General features: G+C 38.7%; 1 protein-coding gene across 1 annotated transcript in view; it reads right to left on the minus strand.

The window, feature by feature from the left end:
* Positions 1 to 25,000, minus strand: part of TSPAN4 (tetraspanin 4) — a 501,445-nt gene that overhangs the window by 22,378 nt on the left and 454,067 nt on the right. Inside the window, exons 4-5 of the mRNA XM_053720201.1 lie at positions 7,068 to 7,169; positions 1,569 to 1,700 (exon numbers count right to left, since the gene is read on the minus strand). Coding sequence (XP_053576176.1) covers positions 1,569 to 1,700; positions 7,068 to 7,169 — 234 coding nt within the window. The remainder of the gene's footprint in view (positions 1 to 1,568; positions 1,701 to 7,067; positions 7,170 to 25,000) is intronic.

A 25,000-nucleotide genomic window follows, 5' to 3' on the forward strand; every position in this document is an offset into this window, starting at 1 on the left:
AAGAAAAAAGGTTTTATCTCTGTGCCCTGTTAGGTAAACATTAGCATTTGTGGTGTGCAAGGCTATAACAATGCTCATATACTTTATACAGTATTTCTAAAGTTTAATAATGTAGCTCCTTATGTGGAACGTTTATATAGATCACACTTCCTAGACACCAGTAACGTCTGTGACTGTGTATATAAGCACACTTCCTAGACACCAGTAACTTCAGTGATTGTGTATATAAGCACACATCCTAGACACCAGTAACGTCTGTGACTGTGTATATAAGCACACTTCCTAGACACCAGTAACATCAGTGACTGTGTATATAAGCACACTTCCTAGACACCAGTAACATCAGTGACTGTGTATATAAGCACACTTCCTAGACACCAGTAACGTCTGTGACTGTGTATATAAGCACACTTCCTAGACACCAGTAACATCAGTGATTGTGTATATAAGCACATTTCCTAGACACCAGTAACATCAGTGACTGTGTATATAAGCACACTTCCTAGACACCAGTAACATCAGTGACTGTGTATATAAGCACACTTCCTAGACACCAGTAACGTCTGTGACTGTGTATATAAGCACACTTCCTAGACACCAGTAACATCAGTGATTGTGTATATAAGCACATTTCCTAGACACCAGTAACATCAGTGACTGTGTATATAAGCACACTTCCTAGACACCAGTAACTTCAGTGATTGTGTATATAAGCACACTTCCTAGACACCAGTAACATCAGTGACTGTGTATATAATCACACTTCCTAGACACCAGTAACGTCAGTGACTGTGTATATAAGCACACTTCCTAGACACCAGTAACGTCAGTGACTGTGTATATAAGCACACTTCCTAGACACCAGTAACGTCAGTGACTGTGTATATAATAAGCACACTTGCCTGCTGACTGCATTATATAGAATAGCTATAAGAGGGTGACCAGGCCTACAGATACTCACTCTGTATTTTACTGACATGGCAGGTAAATTTAAGGTCAGAGTTGGATATAAAGATTAAATATAGAAATAAATATGATATAATGGTGAATCCTCTTCTAATTATAAACAAATTATTATATAAATATATAAAATCAGTCTTAGCAGTTTTAATACTGTAATTTATGCCGTATAATTAATTATGCAAATGTATGCTAATGAGCAGTATTTTTTCCAGAAAATATGGCAACCCTAGCTACAGGGCTCCATGCGTTGCTTTCAGTATGATTAGATGTACCCTTGATAAAGGTGACAATGGCATCCAACTTAATATTGTATAGATAGATAGACAGAAAGGACCTGCAACCTGCACTAATAAAAAGATTCCCCTGCATTAGGCTTGTACACATTCTGCACACAACTATATATATACTGATTCCTATGGGCCCCCAGCACTGCTGCACAAATGGTAGTTCCACACCTCTATTTTACAGCACTAAAAATACATATAAATCATGGGTGTGTGTATGTATGGTGACAAACAAGTGGTATTGAGTTACACCATTGCACTTTATATTACACATATGAGAACATTTACTTAAAGCTCTGACTGCAATAGTAAGTTACCCACCGCTTTCCACCAGGTACCCGGAGAGTGCAAACCACAGTTCTCACTGAATTCCAGGCAGCAGGAGTCAGGGACACGCGTGGCATTATACACCTCAAACCAGTCTGTGTAATTCGCCACCCCACAGCATCGAAACTGCAGCCATAGAAAAAATAAATAAAGGATTATTAGACATGCCGGCCTATGGTAATTATTTGCTCCTTCAGTCTGTTACCTATGCAGATATAGCAGCAATGCCGCATTAAAACTGGCAGAAAATTACAGCTTTGTAAACATTGCATATATTTTCTTTCCTAATGGAATTGTAAAGTAATAAACTGTGTAGCATATGAGTATGAACAATTGGCACAGTTAGTCTTGTTTTGTAAAATAAATAACAATTATTATGGGCCAGATTACAAGTTGAGCGCAAAATATCAATATCGCATGCAAATGTGCGCTGTTATTACAAGTAAGGTGCAATGCAAACGTGACCATGCATTGCCCGGAAGCATTGTTCTCACAAGAGAGCGCTTCAATAGGTTCCAATGGGAGCCTTGTTCTCATGCCGTGAGACACAGCATGAGAACTAGCGCAGCAAAGGGGGTAAGCCATGCAGCGATGGGCAGCAAATATACCGTATTGTTCCGCATATAGGCCGCACTTTTTTCCCTTGATTTGTAGCTTTAAATGTGCAGTGCGGCCTATATGCGGGGTGCGGCCTATAATCGGGTGCTTATCGGCAAATTTGTACTTGCGCAGTACAGCCGAACTTCCGGTGCACCCTGTGGCCTTATGGGGATTGTAGTCCGCTGGAGTTGGATAGTTTTGCAACATTTTGCAAAGGTAATTGGTTTGGATAATGAGCAGGACGCTCATATGCAGGAGCCGCCACTGTGAAGGTGTGTAATGATGCGGTAATGCTGTGTAATACTGTGCTGAGCACAGTGTAATTTGGAGCTTGGGCTTATGAGGGAGGAAGTGAGTGGAGCACACAATGTCCCATATGAGTCCGTTTTGCTACTGATATTGTCAGGTAAGAAAGTGCTTTTATCCCCTGCTAAAAATGTACCAGTACATACAAAATTATTTAATATGTTAAAATAAAAAAAAGGAAAGATGCTCTACTCCTTAGTACTGGTAATTTCAAATGTGAAAAAATGCCTTTATTCAGCCATTACAGCTTTAATGGCTGAATAAAGTATTTTTTTGACATTTGAAATTACTGAGGAGTGCAGCATCTTTCCTTGTTTTTCTTTTTTCTATACTCTTGGGGAAGTGTAAAAGTATCCCCTGGGAGCTGACACCCTGCATTGGGACTCATTGCTTGCACATTGTGTGTGTTTTCTTTAAATTTTTTATTTCTTCAAAATGGCACCCAAACTTTAAGGGTGCGGCCTATAATCAGATGTGGCCTATATGCGGCACAATACGGTAAATATGTATGTATATGAATATATACACATATTAACACACACACACACACATATATATATATATATATATATATATATACGTGTATAAGCATATACATATATATTTACGGCCCATGGACCGCAATATAAAGGCATCTTTCAGTGCCAATTTTTTTTCTAACTCCCCACTCCCACCAACTTTAGCCCCCAAAAACTGCTTAGTGTAGTGTAAAAAAAAAAAAAAAGCTAAAAGGGACCTCACATGTTATTTTGGGGACAATTGGGGGACATTTAAAAAATTAACGAGAGGTCTGACCTCTGGTTAATTTTTTGAGTGGTAATTGCTACTGCGAGCTTGCGGTAGCAATAACCAGCCACTTGTAATGGCTGGTTATTTATCACGCCCCGCAAATGGGCTAATTTGCCTGTTTGCGGACATGCAATAAATTAGCGCTCCACTTGTAATCTAGCCCTACATATGTAGCTGTTTTCTCTCTCCGTGGAATTAAATGTACTGAAGGTGTTTTCAATCTCTCTCTCTCTCATGTTTTTAATTAAATTGTGCTGTGTTTGTCACCCATGCCGGTTACCATCATTGTATATGAGAGCAGAAGACCGATATCTGATCTGACAAACTACACTCTTCTTGTGTGCGCTGTCACAAACTCTAGCCGACCCTCACTAGGGCTGCCCTAGTGGAATTATCTTAAAAAAGGTGCAGTCCCTGCAAGTGGCGATGTGTCTCCTATTTAAAGTAATGGAGCAGGCTAGAAAGGGACACTGACCTCCATAGTGCAAAGTTAGCGGCACATATAAATCACATTACGCCGCTTTCTGCTTGCTGCATCTTACAATTACCTATATTTTCCTATGTATTTGTTTTTCCATTAGGTATTAAGTATTTTGTAACAACCTCATCATCGTTTAATTTACAAGAAAAAACAGTGAGATCTGTAAAGTGGAAATGTTTATATAATTACGCTGGGATTAGAAAGACTATTTCACCCATGAAACTCCAATGTTCAGCTAATTTTATGAAATAAAAAACAATTAAGCTTTGTATTTTGTACTTATAAGTATGTGTTTTCAGCACATCTATTGCACTTAAATTATGATTTACACTGACATATTTAAAGGGGAGTCAAGTCAAAATTAAACTTTCTTGATTCAGATAGAGCATGCAATTTTAGGCAATTTTCTAATTTACTCCTATTATCAATTGTTCTTAGTTCTCCTGCTATCTTTATTTGAATGTAAAGCTTAGAACCCGGCCCATTTTTGGTTAAGAACCTGGGTAGAGCTTGTTGATTGGTGGCTACATTTAGACACCAATCAGAAAGCACTACCTAGGTGCTGAACCAAAAATGGGCCGGCTCCTATACTTACATTCTTGCTTTTTCAAATAAAGATAACAAGAGAACGAAGAAAAATTGATAATAGAAATATATTTTTACATTTTTGATCAAATATGATTTTTGGTGAACAATTTTGTTACCATTGCACCTTAACAATACAATTTGTATTTTTGAGTGAATAGTTAAATTATTCATTTTGTATGATTTTTAAATTACGTAAAAAGTGGCTTTATAGAATTACACCAGGGAACTAGCACTTTTACGTGATCTCGCCAGCCCAGAGACCTTTAGATAATAGTCCCCCAGGTTACAATATGACAGCATACAGATGGAGATTTAACTTATTTCTTTAATATTTAATTAACTTATATAATTTAAAAAAATACACCTGAATATTATTCTTTACGTAAGATTTGTTATGAATAAATTCTTATACCTGGCATTTATTTTTAGTGTTTCTTTAAAGGGACAACTTCATTTTATTATAGCATTTATTTTGTTCGAAATATTCCTTTAATTTATTATTTTTTTAACCCCTGCAGATTAATAGATAGCATATGGAGGTGAGAAAATAAGAAGCATGCATAAATGCTTATGCGCCGATCATCTGGTATACAATGTTTTGAAGGGGTTAAACACTTAGGGGACGATTTATCAAGCTGAGGCAGACAGGGGCGCACATACACTCCCCTGTCCACCGCAGCTCGCCCCTGGCGGAATTCAGAATTGCACACGAGCGCTATTTTGTGCTCACGTGCAATCCCGCCCCCTGCCTGTGCACAGCCACTCACACGCGAGCAGGAGCTGTCAATCTCGTACTAGACCGGTGAGATTGAAATTTGCCACCTAAGAGGTGACGAAAAGGTAGGGAAGCAGCGGTCTGATGACTGCTGCTTGTTAAACACGGCGTGCAGGCGTAGGCAGGCGAAAGCGTGCTGAAGAGCTTGATAAATCGCCCACTTATTAAAAGTACTCAAAAACAGCATTTGATGTCTACACAGTCAAATGTCCCTTTCTAATTAAAATAAATGTAGGACGATAAAGTTATCCTTGTTGTATAAAGAACAAAATAATACTGTTATAGACATACAGTGAAAAAAATGGTGTAAAATCCTGTAACACAGACTGACTCTAACTCCACCCACTTTGAATAAAAAAATAATAATAATTTCTCCAGGCAATCAGGACCTATACAGTAATGGAGCTGGGGTAGGCAGATCTATTTCTAAACAAATTGCAAGATATGCAGAGTGTGGAACTGTGATTATCTTACATATTAAAACAAATTACTTTTGTAATACAGGTATGTCCTTTCATGGCATATACTTAAAGGACCAGTCAACACAGTAGACTTGCATAATCAACAAATGCAAGATAACAAGACAATGCTATAACACTTCAAATAAATAGTAGATTTTTTTTCTGAGAATTTTAAAAGTAATGTCTATTTCCACACACCCTGTACCATGTGACAGCCATCAGCCAATCACAGATTCATATATGCTTATTCTGTGAATTTTTTTACATGCTCAGTAGGAGCTGGTGACAAAGAGTTTAAATATAAAAACAATGTACACTTTTTTAATGGAAGTAAATTGGAAAGTTGTTTAAAATTGTATGCTCTATCTGAATAATGAACATTTAATTTTGACTTGACTGTCCCTTTAATACTGGTTGCTGTCATGTTTCAGAAGTTTGTTTTACACAAATCCACAAAAACAACAATTTTCTAGCACTGACATTGAAGTGGCACAAGAGAATTACATATTGTACTTTATGTGAACTCCCTTTGAAGGGATAATATTTGGACAAATTAATGTTTTGGGAGATGTAACATTTTAAATATGTTAATTGTATTTACAGTGTGCAAACTTCTATAGCTGACCGATTTACATTTCGCCATAGAAATGATTGTTTACATTTTAGAACTGTAAAGGGACAGGAACTGTGATTTTGTATTTATTTAGTTTTTTGTATATATCATTTTTTACAAGCATATACAATAAAATCGCCCTTTAAGCTATATTCACGTTTGTATTTTAATAAATTAAAGGTACTTTTACATGCCGTTTGGAATTTTTTAAGCTAAACTGCTGCTGGGGCTCAGACAACTAGGAGGTAACTGGCAGCGCTATTCACTTACTATAGCGTTTGTGTTGATTCCTTACATATGCAGCCAATAGCATAAGTCTTGAAAGAAGCTACCATGCATGCAAGGCATGGAGGCGACCGGAGGCCCTTTCCAAACAGCAATTCAAACTATGTTTAACATATAAACACTATAACTTAAAGGGACAGTAAATACCCCTGGGCACATTCAGAGTAAGGCAGAATTAACCCCTTGACTGTTAGAGCTAATCATTTTAAGCCTAGCGACCCTGCACTAATATATGTTTAACACCCCCCCCCCCCCCCCCCAAAGAGGTTAAAAACACATAACTACTACTTGGAATCTGCAGACCACAGCTGGTCCTGAGCGGAAACTGCTGCTGATTTAATCAGCATATTTAATCAAACTACTTTGCTGTGTAACTAACACTGCTGATTGGTTCGTCAGTTTCCACCTAGGACCAGCAGTGCTCTGCGGGTCCTGAGTGGTAATTCTATGTTGTGTTTAGTTGTGACAGTAGTGCAAGTTTGCTAGTAATAAAATGACATTCTCTAACAGATTAGAGCATGTCATTATTCAACTGCTATGGTCCTTTAGCCCTAGATATATGTATAGTGTTATGTGCATGTTGACTGGTACATACATCTGTCTGAATGATGCTCCATGCATTAGTGAGTCCAATGTTGCCATCTGTCCCGTACAAATGAAGACCCTTCTTGAGGTCCTGCTGAGCATATCTGTCAATCTGCAATAGGAAAGCACAACATTACACATTTAGGAAATTAAAATGAGGAATAGATCAATCAGTGACTGCAAACTGCTCTTGTACTCATACGCATCAACAAATTAGTCTATAGACATGAAAACCACAAGTCCCACTAGGCACTAATATAAAACTAGGCTAGTGCCACATTTAATATGTTTAATGTTGATAATTAATTTTGAAACCAACAGATAAAAGTAGCTATTAACAGTTCAGGTTACATTTTGTTGTACCTAAAAGATGCAAATGTATACTATAAATATCACTGAATAGTGTAATGCTGACAGCTCTCAACGCCCCAAGTAAACAGTAATTATGAAGCCATTATTAATTAGATAGATGGAAAACAGATAGCTGTTTGCTCATTGTCCTATAGAAATATCCAGTCATCTCTTCCTATCTATCTAAAACATAAACACATATGGAAAAATCAGAGATGCTCAAGTTAAAACAAGGAAAGTTTTGTCTTAAAGGACATTAAAGGGATGGTAAATCCTAGCATTTGTGAAACGCTAGGATTTACCATTGGAACAAATATAGAGGACTTTCATTCATGAAGTATAAAATACTTCATGCTGAAAGTCCCTTTATTTGTTTGAGGGGTTTGCCGCACTGAGCTGCTCAGGCAGCCCACAGCAGAATACTATTTAGCTGAGAGGGGACGCCTGCTGGAGCACACAGCTATTGGCTAAGAGGTGGAAACATCACCTCACAGCAAACTAGCGTTCTGCCGTGGGTTGCCCGAGCAGCTCAGTGCGTTGAACACTTCAGACAATGGGACTTTCAGCTTTAAGTATTTTATACTTCATGGCTGAAAGTCCCCTTTATTTGTTCCACTGGTAAATACTAGCGTTTCACAAACTCTAGGATTTACTATCACTTTAAAGGGATATGAACCCCAAATGTTTTTTCATGATTCAGATAGTGCATACAATTTTAAGCAACTTAATAATTTACTCAATTTAGACATTTTTTTTCTAAATGTAGCCACCAATCAGCAAGTGCTACCCAGGGGACTGAACCAAAAATGGGCCAGCTCCTATGCTTACATTTCAGCTTTTTAAAATAAAGATACCAAGAGAACGAAGACAAATTGATAATAGGAGTAAAATTGAAAGTTGCTTAAAATTGCATGCTCTATCTGAATCATGAAAGAAAAAATTGGGTTTCATATCCATTTAAAGGGACATCAAAACCACATTTTTTGTTTTTGTTTTGCACAGAAAACACAGTTATATAAATACACTTTTTACCTCTGTGATTACCTTGTATCTAAGCCTCTTCTGACAGCCCCCTGATCACATGACATTTTATTTACTATCTATTGACTTTCATTTTAGCCAATTAGTGCAGTGTTGGGCACAACCCACGGACGTAAGCACAATGTTATCTATATGGCCCACATGAACTCTCAGTCTCCTTTCGTGAAAAGCAAATAAAAAAGCATGTGATAAGAGGCTGTCTTTAGTGACTTAGAAACTGGCAGAAATTTAGAGGAGTAAATGTTATAAAATATATTAATATAACAATGTTGGTTGTGCAAAGCTGGGGAATGGGTATTAAGGCATTGTCTATCTTTTTAAACAATAACACTTTTTGTGTTGTCTGTCCCTTTAAATATATAAAAAAGAGAGTTTATGCATATATGTAGAGAAGGTTACATGTAATAACCGCCATAATATGAAACATAAAAATGTACGCCTTGCCAAAGGTACAGCTTCTGTGGTTATCTGATAGTCAAGTCCTGCACACATTACAGAGAAGATCCAGTTCATATTTACTTTCTCCTTGCAAGGAAAGAACTCTGTCCCTCCTGCTTCCAAAAACAGTAAAGAGACCAAACTGAGAGCTCAGCACAGACCCCTGACACCGTTAAGGGACCGTAAGATCTGCATGTAGGGGCACCACCATGATTCTGGTCAATGGGTGCCTATAAGCTTCTAGCAAACAAATATCTGAAATCATTTTCCTGTATAAAACAAAAACACTTTATGGTGGGACATAGCGAGAAAGCACAGTACCATATTGCAAGTAGGCAGCTTTAGCTAGAGAGAAAAGGAAGCTATAAGGGAACACTTCTATGAAAAGTTACATCCTAAAGTCAAGTTGCACACATTTATACAGCATGCACAAGAAAAGGTTTGAGTGAAATCATGAGGTTATTGCAGAGAAAGTTTTACATAATGTCTTGAAGAGCAGAACCAAAAGACAATCTCATTCCTGAGGTCTGGTCACTCCGCTAATGCTAGAAAACTATGTCCATAGAAAAGCTCAGAGAGCTAACGTTTCATCCAATGCAAATAACTGGTCAGGAAATTGTTAAATTGCCACTTTCTCAATAAAACACTTAGTGAGCAAGATATTAACCCATTAAAGGAACATTAAACTCATAAAATATATGACAAATTGAGCCTTAAAAAAGATTTTCTTTCCATCATTTACAACTGTCATTTTAATAAAACAATTTACAAGGTTTTAAAAATATTTTACAAAAACTGGCACAATAAGTATTGTAAGTACAATATGTTGCAATGATGCTTATTTTTTCTTAAAGGGACATTCCAGCCAAAATTGGATTCCACATGGATACATTTCAGTTTTGAATAGAAGCATTTTTTTATTATACTTGTATTAGCAAAAATGCTTCTAATAAAAACTATAGCCGTGGGGGGCGGAGTGATGAGCTGACCCAGCAGGACACACTTTGGGGAAGCTCCTGACCCACATTTGGAATAGATGTGCTTTTTGGGTGCTTTAAACAATTATCTGTGACTTTACAATGGATATAATTACAAAGGACCATAAAGGAGAGTGAAGGTTGCTTCTCGGAGTGAATTCCAGCCTATGCTGTTCAGCCAAACCAAACGTTTGTTTTACAGGCCGTGGAGTTTTAAGCTGCCACATATCCCCCCCCCCGGGATATGGAGTAGTCCTACTTGACTACACATATTGCATGAAGATGGATACTGAATTAATCTGTGCTATGCTAGAAGACCATTATGTTGGGCTGAAAGTCTTGATAGTGCAATATTTTGCAAGCTGTTCTAATCTACGTGGCTACCAAGATGGGGTCTGGGAACCAGAGACTCTTAACGATCGATTGGGATCTCATGAGTGTAAGAGTTCGAATGAAAAGGCGGAATCTATAATGGCATTAGATCCAGAAATAACTTCCCTCCCTGACACTGTAAGCGATGCCATGCATGCTGTTGTTAGCCTGGATGCAGAGGTACAGAGTTCTGTTCCCTTGTGCGGGGGGGGGGGGGGAGACTGCTCAGATCCCTTCACCTCGGGACGCATATTGACAGGGAGCACACCTGCAGAGAATTGGTAATTTTCAACAAAATCCCTACACCAGAAATTACCCCATGCCACATAGGAGCACCTCATCAGGTCCTACATTGCTATTATTTTGAATCCAGGATCTCGATTTTCGCCAAATATGGCGATCAGAAGAACAGTATTGCGACAGGGAAGGAGGCTGATCCTAATGGATCTCTAGCGCCCAATAGAGAAAGCAGCATCCTTCCAGCTCTACTGAGAGGGACATTTGTCACAGCTAAACTCCTGTCACACCAGAGAGCCTTAAGTGAGCAGGTACTTTCCTCCATGTTGGCGCCGAGAGCGGAGATGCTTGGGGTTGAAGGTGAAGGACAATGTACGACAGACTCCCGCACAAGCAAATAGTACTGACATTAACTAAAACTGGAGTGGGTTAATTAACATGGTTCTAATATGTCTGGACTAGTCTGCATCTCAACTTGCAGACCTAGCTTAGCGTAAAATTATATGTGTCAGTAGACTTAGCACTACGACCCCCCTTTTACCCACACATCATTGACTCGTGAGTTTCATCCTAAGATGACTGCAATTTGTTATCCACTCATGTCGGACTTTTGGGTCATTGTCTGTGATTGCTGTCCCTTTAAGCCGATGCAGAGCAAAAGTTAGTTATCCCATAGGGACGTTTTTAGCACCGTAACTGCATAAGTGTTTGTTACTTTTTTCTATATTGTATGTTGCTAAATATTCACTTTTTTATATATAGAAAAAACTATAGCTGTTTCAAAAGTGTATTTAAGTATGCACCGTGCACCAGCATTTTAAACACAGCAATTGCTCAGAGAGCCTAAGGTGCTTGTACCATCTGGTAATGACTCAATTTGTTAAATGCTGACATGATACAAGCCCTACTGGCACTCTGAGCAGCTGCAGTATGTGAGATGCTGGTGCACTGACAATATCTAGCTATGCCTCGCATGCACGTGCAGAGATAAATGCTAACACCAAAACAGTGATAACTTTTACTAGAAGCATTTTTGCCAATAAATGTATATTACAAGTATGTTTCTATTTAAAGATGTAATTCAGCTATGTGCATTTAAATTTTGACTGAAATGTCCCTTGAATGAAACATTTTACAAGGGCTGCATGTAAAGTTCAATGTCCCTTTAAATAGATAATAAATGTTAACAATGAACAGACAATATTTATTAATTGATTCTTTAAAAAAAAAAAAAGACTTTGATGTCCACTCTCAGTTAAGGTGTACAACGTACTTGTTTCTTGCCTGTAAATAGCTTTATCCCAAATGCTTGTCTGTTCTATTTTTACTACATTTTATGCAGTATTTTAGGCCTGACAGATTGCTCTCTAGGGAATCCCTTTTGTAGTGAAGAATATTTTGTTATTTTGTTACGTTGTCCTATCTCCAGCCCTAGACAGACACTGTATGCAGTAATCTATCAGCGCGGTGCAGAGCTCAGTTTCCCAGCGCATAGGGAGATGGCCTGCATCTGTATGTCTAAAGATAACATGTGTTATCTCAAACGTACAGTGATCAGGCCTGATAAGGAGAACGCTCCAATTACCCAGCGCAGAGGCTGCAAAACTGACAAAGGTAACAAGTGACGCTGTAGAGAGATACAGGTCCGACGGTGACTGAAATCAATGTACTTTTTTGTGGATATAATTGGGTGACAGCGGCTTTACATTGTGCACAATTCCCATATCAGATGCTGCACTCTGGTATTATCTACTTTTGCTATAGGTTATTTAGACCATTGTTAACAGAAATGAGAGTGTATTGAAAGTATATTTGCAGCTCTTTTGAAATATAACAATAGAGAATTCCTGCAGTGACCTTCAATATACAGTAGTAGCGACTGGTCACATTGGTAGACAAACGTCATTGTATGATAGTGCTGAGTATGTTTCTTTATATTTGGAAGCCCTGATAATAAACATGATATACTGAAGAGAGAAGGGCGTATCCATACACATCTCCAGTGCTTGATAAATAATGTGATAAATATGTGCTAAGTATCTCTGTATAGTGCATAGAGTGTGTGTTACAGTATACAGCACTAATATTGCAGACACAAAAATATGCTTAGTATTACTAATAAGAATATTGATGGCCTCATTATTAAATTATTAATTATTTTATTGTTTATTAATATTTATAGGTTTAGTGGTTTGATTAATCCATTGAATTCTGGGTATTCATAGTTAACCTGTAAGTCACCACGGAAAGATGATATTTATATACGAACAAAAACAATTTTAAACCGAGATCTTGCAAAAATATAAAAAAAATGTAAGTGGCATTTAGTTAGTAAATCATATGATAGTGATGAGCAATTCCATAAACATCTATACTATAATCGCGTTTGTAACGCGTCTGTCGCCGTCGTCAGTTGCGAGCGCAGCCTGCAGCGCGAGACACCTTCAGCAACCTCCAGCACTCTCAGCTGTTATGTTACAGCCGAGAGCTGGAGCTCTGAAGCTTCAGGCATCTGCCGCATATGGAGCCAGAGCACGTTTGGTGCTCCGGCTCCATATGAGTCCAGATGCCTGATCATTACAGACGGTGACACTGTGTGTGTCACCGTCTGTAATGATCCTCTGCTGGTGCCGGCGGGAGGTGTGGGCGGCTCAGCAGCAGAGGGGGGGAGGGAAGGGAGTGAGAGGGCCCTATGCTAAAAAGAGATCAAAGGAACAGGGAGGGATGGGGCAGCTACACCACTACAGAAAACGGGTTTGGTGATGCGGGGGGGGGGGGACTAAATGTTAATCGCGGGAGGGGGGGGGGAAGCTGGTGGGACCACTACACTACAGAAAAAAGGGATTATGGGGACAGGCAGACAGCTGCCAATACCTAAGATGGCGGAAATAGAAAGGGGGGTTAGAGAGCTGTTTGAGGGGGAATCTGGGACAGAGGGATAGGGACAGGGATAGAGGGATAGGGACAGAGAGACAGGGACAGAGAGATAGGGACAGAGGGATAGGGACAGGGACAGAGGGATAGGGACAGAGCAGGGGCGTATTATGGCCTAGGCCAACAAGGCCGGTGCCTAGGGCAGCAGATTTGGGAGGGGCAGCACATCTGCCCTATCCTCTCTCTAAAAGCCAGCACACAGTACAGTGAGCGATAAAGTGCAGACTTTTACAGAGAAAACAAGGCACATGTGCGCTGATTAAGGTCGCTCTTCACAGGCAGTGCTCCTTTAAACCGTTGCTTCATTTAGAGCCGCCGGCGTTTTTGCAATGGAAGCGTTCTTGGTGAGAAACTTGCCCGGGGATATGCTTACAAGGTGAGGCTGGAGGAGAAGACCTTGTGCCGATATGCTGCATCCCCTTGTCAGCTGTGTTGGGTCTGCAAGCGCAGTGCTTATTGCAGGTCTTGACTAAGAGACTGGATGCGTCTGTGCTCTGCTTAGATCAGCTTGTGATGTCTAATCATAAACTCTAATAGCTAGCTTTCTCTGCATTCATGAACCCACGGAGTAAATAGTTAACGGACACTTAAAAAGTTTCATTAGTTGAATAATAGTAAATACTGTATGTTGTTGCATGTGAAGGTCAATGATTGTCTCAAAGTGTATTCTTCTTTCTCTCCCTTCCTCTTGTCTCTCTTATTTCCCTTCCCCCCTCTCCTCCTCCCTCAACTCCCTTCCTCTCACAACTCACTCCCTCCCTCAACTCCCTCCCTTGCTCCCTTCTTTCACTCCTTTCTTTCCCTCCCTTCTTTCCCTCCCCCTTTTCTCCTCTCTTTCCCCGCTTTTCTCTTCTGTCTCTCCCTCCCTTCCTTCTATCTTTCCCCCCACTTTTCTTCTCTCTCTCTCTCCCTTCTTTCCTTTCCCTCCCTTTTCTCCCCTCCCCTTCTTTTCTCTCCCTTCCCTCAGGGAGAAAATGGTATGAGATGCATGCAATTCAACCCACCAGTATGCAAGTATTTTGCTAGCCCATTTTCTTTTAAATTGTTATGAAAAACATTTTACACACTGACCCCAAAAAATATTAAGGGGAAAAAACGCCTAAAACCTTTTTTTGTGGGGGGCAGCAGAATTTTGAGTGCCTAGGGCAGCACAAAACCTAAACACGCTACTGGGACAGAGGGATAGGGACAGGGATAGAGGGATAGGGACAGAAGGATAGGGAGAGGGATAGGGGCAGAGAGACAGACAGAGAGATAGGGACAGAGAGAGAGATATAGGGACAGGGACAGAGGGATAGGGACAGAGGGATAGGGACATGGATAGAGGGATAGGGGGATACGTATAGAGGGATAGGGACAGGGATAGGGGGATACGTATAGAGGGATAGGGACAGGGATAGAGGGATAGGGGGATACGTATAGAGGGATAGGGACAGGGATAGGGATAGAGGGATAGGGACAGGGACAGAGGGATAGGGACATGGATAGAGGGATAGGGACAAAGTAATAGGGACAGAGGGATAGGGACAGGGACAGAGGGATAGGGATAGAGGGATAGGGACAGGGATAGAGGGATAGGGACAGGGACAGAGGGATAGGGACAGGGATAGAGGGATAGGGATTGATGAATAGGGATATTTATTTCATTAAAGGGATAGTAAACCCAAAAAATTTTTGAATCTCATTTAAATCCACTTTATATGTTATAAAGTTTGGCAATTATTACCTATTAAACATTTATTTTTGTTTTCTTGTTATCTCTCATACAAATTTCTATTTTCGCCAAACCCATAATAATACTCATTATGTTCAACCTGTAATGATGTTCTACTTAGGTAGAAACATCATGGCGGCCCGCATGCGCAAAATAAGTGTCTAACGACTGACGCATGCGCATATACAGCCCCCTCGCTCCTCTCTCTATCGGCGCGTCACTATCGAAGTGCCTGGTGAAGAGTGGAGACGTGGATCATGACGTTGCCGGCGGAGGGAGTAAAGCCCAACAGCGCAGAAATTTCAAGGTGCACAGATGGAGCAGCAACAGAGGAACTTCAATTTGATAAAGGTAAGTATGCAAAATTCCCCTAATCAAGGTATTATGCAGATTAAAAATCTGAAACAAACGTATTTGAACCTTTCTGCCTGTGGTGGGCATGCGATGGGGACAAAAATGACATAATTTGCATATTAAAATTAACAAGTGCAGCCGCTTTGCCATTGGATGGGGGGCGGTAGCTGTATTTACATATGCTCCGCTTCCTTTTATGGGTGGCCGTAACAGCTCAATTTAGGATAATTTAAACTTTATAAAAAAGGGATGTAGTAGCTTTGTTTTTAAACACAAATAGTTTTTTTTATTACATACACAATATTACTTCTAATAAAGTATTTTATTTAAGAACATATGTGCAACAATTTCTAACCCTTTAAACATTTTCACTAGTGTCTACTAATATATGCTAATATATACACTTATAAAGATTATATATGTATTTCCTGTCCATAATCATACACATTTGATATTAGTTTGCAGATACATTTGATAATTGTGTGGATAAAATACCTCTGTATTGTCTTATTTTAAAAATGTTTCATGTTGGGCACAAATATCTCTAAAAGGAGTACATTTTCTTTTCTCTAATAAATATAACATTGTAACAAACTAATGTCTGTAGCCAAATGTAATGCACAACATTAAACATAAGCTACCTCCAAGATGTATTTGTGTAAAGACCTAGAGTATTATTATTTCAGCACTACTGTAACTATAATTCTGCAGATATGAAGACAACTAACAAGCTGCATGGACAGGTAAATTGGATACATTTTACAGTTCTGGTACAGAGAGAAAAACAAACAAACCGGAAAGCCTAGTATTTATGTTATCAGACAAACATTCAACAACAAAAATATTTACAGGGACGATAGACAGAAAGACAGACCGATAGATAGATTTATAGATAGATAAGATAGATAGATAAATAGATGATAGATAGATTTATAGATAGATAAATAGATAGATAAATAGATAGATACATAGACAGATAAATAGATAGATAAATAGATAGATAGATTTATAGATAGATAGATAGATTTTTAGATAGATGGATAGATTTATAGATAGATGGATAGATTTATAGATAGATGGATGGATAGATAGATAGATAGATAGATAGATAGATAGATAGATAGATAGATAGATAGATAGATAGATAGATAGATAGATAGATGGATGGATGGACAGATAAACATAATTACTTGATAAATTATTTTTTTCATGGTGGTGTCCATGATCCAGTACTCCTTGTAATTACTCTCCCCTACCCTTCCCACCACACCAGTACCTCAGTTTAATATATAGCTGAGCACAAAGAAGAAGGAAAAGTAATGAGAGCAAACAAAATAGGAGCAGGGGAAAAAGATGTGCACAAAAAAAAAAAAAAAAACCTCAGAAAAATACATGGTGGGATCTCGTGAACTCTCACCACCATGAAAATAATTTATCAGTTGAGCGTAATTGATGTTTTCTTTCATACAGGTGGTGAGAGTCCACAATCAATTACTTCTGGGAACTAATAACCAAGCTGGAATTAGAAATCATGTCAGCAGACCAAGATTCTAGCCTTAATGCTGTTCTACAAAGAACAGCTAAATACTGTACATATTCTAGTGAATGATGTAAAAAAAGACATCACAAAAGAAAGCATTTGCTTATTTTAACAACATAAAATTTTTAAAAAAAACCTTCACTGGCAGAATTATAAGAAAACTGCCAAGAAAGACTCTCCAACAGATCAAGCAACGGCCACATCAGCAGTAGATATTACTGAACTGAAAATATAACTTGCTTGCAAATAAGCCCTCTTAAAGGGACATTATACACTAGATTTTTCTTTGCATAAATGTTTTGTAGATGATTCATTTATATAGCCCATACAGTTTTTGTTTGTTTGTTTAAAAGGATAGTTTTGCTTATTTTTAAGCCCCAAAGTTTTTGGAGAATACTGATGTATACCTACTCCAGCTTAGTCCCATTTGTGTAAAGGGTCTTTTCATATGCAAAGGAAGGGGGAGGGTCTACTATTTCCCACTTGCAGTGGGTGTGCCAGCTACCTTTTAAACAGAGCTAAACTGGAAGCTTCTAAGTAAGTTTTTAAATGGTTTTATACTGGATTTTTAGATCAGTATCTGTGCATCTTATTCTTTATAGTAGCGTCTATTACATGCAGCTATATGAGAATTGGTGTATACTGTCCCTTTAATGAAGCATTTTAACTTCCTATCTAAAGATAACTTCCTATCTATAAAGGAAGAACTAACTTTCAAAGTAATAAAAGTACATTTAGCAAGAATAAGAATGGCCCCAACCACTTTGGGAAAAGCTTCCCAAAGCTCAATAATAGAAGCCGGAAAAGGATAAAAATTCTTAAACCTTGCAGAAGGAATAAAAGGTATAGCTGGCTAACTCCAATCTCTGGAAATAATCCCAGAAACTGCAACAGGGACATTAAGCACATTTTTTTTTTTTTTTTTTAAAGTATCTAAAACACTTAGGGCCAGATTACAAGTGGAGTGCTATTTAGTGCTTTTGCTCGTGTGATAACTGCGCTAGAAGTAAACTTTTTGTGCGTGTCAGGTAGCGCTCGTTTTACAAGTTGAAAGTAAAAGGTTATCGCTCGCGAGCTCACCTGGTGCACACAAATAAACAAAGTTAGAATACTGTGAGTGCGATAACCTATCCCCCCATAGAAGTCAATGGACTAAAAAAGGTGGGGGGAAAAATAGAAAAGGGCGCCAAAAAGTATGCACACTATCACGCAGATCTGAAGGCCGGCAACGTGCATCAAAAAATGTACTAGAGCAAAAAACTAGCGTGCGTCAAAATATGCGTGTGAAAATGCTGAAGCATAAAAAAAAAGTACAGGAGTGAAAAAAGGAGACAATATCAAATAATACAAGGCTATGAACATATATAAATGTCACGGGAGACCAGCACTCTATACCGTTGTTTTACTGGGATCATTTCAATGAACAAAACGAATGGTGAAATAAATTATACTTTATTCACTAAAAATAGGCCAACACACAGAATTACACAAAATACAGAAAGAACACACTCACTTTGGGGCTAGGAGAAAAACTATCCTGTTCACAGTCAGTAGAATCCAGGTAAAACAAATATTCCTCTTCCACAGTCTTTTTATAGTCCCTTAGATATCTCTGGGTCAATCGACCCATGGATAGTTCAGGCAACTTGGAATAACTCTCTCTTTTTGCCCATCTCTCTTGTCCGCTCACAACACGCCCCCTAGCAATGTCTTAGCAACCAATCGTAACCCAGCACACAGAGCGGCATCAATGTTAACAGCTGTCAGTCCCACCCCCTGATCACATGCTGAGATTGTAGTCAGTCTGGCTAGCTGGACACTTTTGATCTGAGGAGGCACAAATGTAGTCATTTCCTTAACCTTTTGAAGTGCCAGATTTGAGGGTAATAGATGGAGGACCAGATACCACTTTTGTCCCTAGAAGATTTACTGCCATGAGTAATTAACTCTCTGCTTTGAAGCAGCCTGTGCAGATATGTAAATCAGTCTTCTAAGCAGAGAAAATCTCCCTTTGTACACTGGCCTGTGACATAATTTGTACGAATAGCAATACACCAATGTTATTGAAATACATGCATGAGAGGCAGGCCCCAAACACAGAATAAGGGTAATCGGGTGGGCCCAACACCCCATAAGTGAGCCTGGGCACCCAGTCTTCTGTCACAATAACAATATATATACGGCTTATAGAGTGGGAGGTAGGAAGCCATGACCAGTGCTGAGACATAATAGCATAGGAACTGGAATAGGAGTATACAGACGAACCAATAGGAAGAGGCAAAGGACAAGTCCCTGCAACCCCCATGACAAGGCTTGTGATTAAATCTCCACTGGTGAAATATGTCACTTCCAATACTCCAAATACATCACTCCAACAAACAACTTGTACTGTGAGGGGAAACAGGACTCAACTCGATCTGAGAACCCCTCTCTCTGAACAATCAGATGCACATCTTCATTCTTCAACCACTTCCAGTGGAGGCAAAGACAAGACTGAGGTACTGGTGAGGTGGGGTTTTTTTTTATAGACTTATTGGGGTTTGGGAATCTTTGCCTCCTCCTAGTGATAGGGAAGAGTAATTCCCAGGAGTAATGGATTGTGGACTCTCAACACCTATATGAAAAAAGATAGATAGATACAGAGACAGACAGATAGATAGATAGATAGATAGATAGATGGTAAATAACAGCAATACTGTATTGCATAATACTTGCAGACAAAATAAATGTTTTTAAAAGCATTGAACTGTAATTTTGTTTAAAACTTTTGTATTGTTTTTCAGCCCAGCCACACATCCTTTGAAAAACCACTTGAGTAGGTTTATTTTATTTCCTCTTTTGTAGCCAATTAGGGACATACATAAATTAGCTCCTGCACTGATCAAGCAATCACATTTTAAAGTGTAACAGGTTTCGGAAGACTGAATTCGGCACTTTAGTCTCTTGTGGGAAATAGAATAAAGTACACTGCAACGTATTTCACTACACATAATTAAACATTTACAGGGAATTTGATATTAGTTTTATGTTCCTTTAAGATCATTTCAAATGTCTAGTTGCAAGATGAGTGAATCTCATTAGTGCCACCACATTATGGGGCTAAGCTAGTGGGTATAAATGTGCACTCTGTCTTTATCTTTTCATAATGAAGTTGTTTTGTTTTTCTAGCTCCCCATATCAATATGAAATCACTGTAGATGATATTGATTTCGTACAGTTAAACAACAGGAATAGCTCTCTATGGCTTCTACAAATCTGCGCCCACCTTACCCACAAGCCCCCACAAGGGGAGGTCAGGGCCGGTTTCCATTAGCTTACAGTGATGCTACTTAGGCTCATTAATGCGTGCGGAGAGGTTAGCCTGCCTACAGCTGCCGTGGGAAGCCTGAGGGCTCAGCAAAGACAAGCGGCTGATGAGTGTTACTAAGAGGAAAAAGCATAGCAGCTCAGCAGACCCACAAACCCAAAGGCAACAGAGGTTTGATATAAACAACAGGTTCCTTAGATGTAGCTGAGCACTAAACACACAAGTAAGACCCAGAGGCACGAACCTAGATGATTGTATTGAGACAAAGAGAGGGCTTCTGACTGACCTTGCAAACAATCCTACTGTGCAGGGAAGATAAGACAGAACTGGCAAAGTATTATGAGATATAAAGTTGGAAAGAAAGATTTTTATTCTTGTAATATGTGTAGCTGGCAGCTCTTTACAGCTAAATGATAAAAGCTGAACTATGGGAAGACATTGATCATAAATACAGTATTCTTTGGGGTCTTTACATTTAAATGGACTCTATTTTCTGTCATCAATCTGAAATAGCAGAATTTAATTTTGGCATTAAGTTTAAGTTTTAAGGGACATAATGGCAGGTTCCCAGGGATATGGGCCAAGTGCTAGGGAAATGGAAGAAAGAGAGAGGAAATGGATTGAAAAAGAGTGAAAATATTTATGTACCCCCTCCCCCCCCTTGTCCTCTGGGGTCTGATGTTAGAAGGCAGGGAGACATTTTATTGTTTAGAGGTAATATGTTGTTTTAGTAATATATAAACCATGCTGGTTAAACCTTTTGTTTTCTCTGCATATACTAGTAGGTTAGTGTTTTGTGTAATATATTATAATCTCATTAATTGAACCTTGTTTATTGAGATGCTATGTGTCACATGTTGTTCTCGTCCCGTTTGGGTTCATATTGTAATCTTGATTTATGCTGTGTCATTTTCTTTTGTTCATGAAAAAATGAATAAGAAGGGACTTAAGGCTGCAATAACACAATGCTCCAATGAGTTTTCTTATGTCACTACTGATTGCCTAACATGTATGAGCTCGGGTAAAATTCAGCTCCGGAGTGGCGATGCACTACTGCTCCAGAGCTAAACACAAAGGCTGCTCAGGGGGGGCATCTGTGTATCGCCACCAATCACCTGCTATCTTCACTTTAGGATTAGCAGAGTGCTGTTACATATGTCCTGATACCACCTATGTGTTTAACCCACTTGCGAAGGGCAGAAATATAGGTATTGGGCAGCAATAGTGCAATAAGAAAATGCTCTAACACTTTATGTCCCTTTAAACTAATAAACAATTATCAGTTGTGTTCTTCCTACAAATGCTCAGTGTCTCAAAGGAGCTTCATGCCCATTGGCTGATTATCATTTCTTGTTGATGTTCATTGGCTGGTACAAATGATTACTAGCAGGGAATGTAAAATTGACACTACTTTATTAGTTTCACGTTACATTTTAATCACTGTTACTTGATTTTCAATCAGGACAAAAGAATATTCAAATTATTAAATGTTTTCTCAGTTTAAATGAATGATAGATCAAATGCCAATACAGTGCCCCTTTAACTTAGATAGTGCACAACATGCTCAAATATCCACAGAGTACTCTGCTGATAAAGTATACAAGCGCAGCATGCTGGAGCTTATCTATTACTTGAAAGGGTTATTTAACAAAATAAAAAACACAATCAGCGCAACCCAAGACTCATATGTGGTTTATTAATAATTAATTAATTTGTAATAAACCTGTTTAGGTTTCACACACTCTACAGATTGGATCTTCAGCAGGACGTACAAGCTATATATATACAGCGGCACCATCCAGCCTGAAACAATAGTTCACGACGGATTTGCTTTATGAGTTGAACATCGCTTGGATTACCACGAGTACTGTTACTTTTTCTATTGAATATACTGGTAACATTTAAACGAGACTCACTTCATCTCCTTTTCGAAGTCACTGATTGCCCTGCAATTTTTGATTGTACAGGGGCTCGTAATTGCAACATTTGCTATTTTTAGTAACAATTGTTTGTTTAATGTTAATTTGTGATAAGAATAATAGCGCTGCTTTTCTTTGTATAGTGTGTTAAAAAACCCACAATGGTTTCATTGTACTAAGCTGCGGATGCTGCTTTGGAGCTTATATGAGTCTGCTTACTGCATGTTATTAAGCAGCAGTCATATGCCCACTGCTCCTTAAAGTGAATGTAAATTTTGATGCTAAAGTTCACGGTTTTTAAAAATTCGATTAAAAAACAGGGGGGCACTTTAATTCATCAAAATTTACATTTTTACTCATGTCGTGAAAAAATACCTTTTAAACTTGACAGCTGCTCCAGCTTCCTCTGCCCGTCGCAAAGCCTCTTCCTGGGTCTAAAATGAGGAATCCGGCTTCTTCCAATCACAGCGTTGAATCAGACACTGATTCCCCTGGGGGGGGGGGGGAGCCGTGATTTGAGGATGACCGATATATCATTTCTGAAGTCAGAAATAGCTTGCAACGACCGGAGGAAGCTGGAGCTGCTGTCAAGTTTAAAAGGTATTTTTTCACAACAGGAGTGAAATGTAAATTTTGATGAATTAAAGTGCCCCTGTTTTTAATCAAATTTTTAAAAACCGGGCACTTTAGCTTTAAAATTTACATTCACTTTAACCTCTTTACCATCTCTTAGGTGGCAGAGATAAATCCCCTGAACAGATTTGTTAAGGGTGATTGATCCTTCGGCAATATTAGATGCAGGTAGCGGACGTATAGCATCTGCTGCTCCCTCGCCATAGGAGATCTGGAAACAGTAATATTTTATGTAATGTGAAAAAGAAAGTAAATATAATTGAGAGTTGCGTTACTGTTCGGTTCTTACCCCCTTTTAACAAAATCTGTCTGTTAAATATGATTGTTCTCGTTACTTAAAAATGACATGAAGTGCTTTGAGATTGTAATCTCAAATGTTTAACAATGCATAATAAAAAAACTTTTGCAATATACTTTCATTATTTTATTTGCTACTTTATTTGTAGTTTAAATTGTTTATTTTTTATTGAAATTGGTTAAAGCATACAGATTAACAACAGATTTGCAGAAATAACATAAGGCAGTACAAAATATTGACAACAACTGATATGGTAACATGAAATTATGTTTCTTTTCCAGAGCTCTGTTTTTGTAATGTAAAAAATAGGTTATTAAAGATATCAAATTGTTTTAAGTTACAATGTTATATAATGCACTGATAGTTTGTGGTCCCTTTTTTTCCATTTTTTGTTCTGGGGGACAAGGGAAATCAGTAAAAAGAATAAACATAAACCAATATACTCATTTGATAAAATAAAACTGCAGTTTTCAATGCAAAATTATTCTTATATATGAAGATTAATAATTTGTCTTCAGTGTCCCATTAAAAATACATTTTGCCTGTTGTTTTTGTAGTAACAATACCCTTCTTTTTCTTTCAACCCACATCTGCCCTACTTGGAATAAGTACTGATTTACAATTTCTTGCTAATAATGATTTAGCGCTGTTCACTGCTATTAGAAACACCATGACTCTGATTTTACAAGAAGATTTAGGCTTAGCTTTTAATAAAGCATAAGTAGATTGCAAATTAAATGGATTCCAAAAAGATATTTTTCCCAAGGAGTCCAACATAAGTCAGTGGTATTTGGAAAAATATGTTTTAAACGTCAAGGGGTTAAATACCTGCAGGTTATCATTTTAAAATTAGGTGTGAGGTACTACACTAACGATTGGGGTGGGACGCTATAATAATGATCGGAGTGAGGTACTACACTAACGATTGGGGTGGGGCGCTATAATAATGATCAGAGTGAGGTACTACTCTAATGATTGGGGTGGGGCGCTATAATAATGATCGGAGTGAGGTACTACACTAACGATTGGGGTGGGACGCTATAATAATGATCGGAATGAGGTACTACACTAACGATTGGGGTGGGGCGCTATAATAATGATCGGAGTGAGGTAGTACACTAACGATTGGGGTAGGGCGCTATAATAATGATTAGAGTAAGGTATTACATAATAATTGGGGTGGGGCGCTGTAATTATGATCGGAGTGAGGTACTACACGTATGATTTGGGTGGGGCGCTATAATAATGATTGGAGTGATAAACTACAATAACAATTGGCGTGGGGCGCTATAATGATGATCATAGTGAGGTGCTACACTAATGATTGGGGTGGGGTGCTATAATAATGATTGGAGTAAGGTACTACTCTAATGATTGGGGTGGGGCGCTATAATAATGATTGGAGTGAGGTACTACACTAACGATTGGCGTGGGGCCCTATAATAATGATCGGAGGGAGGTACTACTTTAACGATTGGGGTGGGGCTTTAATAATGATCGGAGTGAGGTACTACACTAACGATTGGGTTGGGGGTACTATAATAATGATCAGAGTCAGGGTCGGCTCTAAGGGGGGGCATTGGTGGGGCAATGCCCCTCAAATGGAATGCTGTCACCCCCCCCCCCCAGGGCAAAAGAAGTGATTTTTTAAACATTTTAAAAGTGACGGAGATGCGCCACTGGAGGGCCCAGCTAATCTCTTTACTCTCCTCTATTTACAACCAGATAACAAATAAAGTTGCATTTCCCTGCTGGTGCTCTCACAGTTAACCTAGGACTTGCACTGCCCCTCCTCCTGCTAGCCCACTTACTACAGAGCTGAAGTGAG

The sequence above is a fragment of the Bombina bombina genome, chromosome 7, assembly GCF_027579735.1.
Source record: "Bombina bombina isolate aBomBom1 chromosome 7, aBomBom1.pri, whole genome shotgun sequence".
In the NCBI taxonomy this organism is placed as follows: Eukaryota; Metazoa; Chordata; class Amphibia; order Anura; family Bombinatoridae; genus Bombina; species Bombina bombina.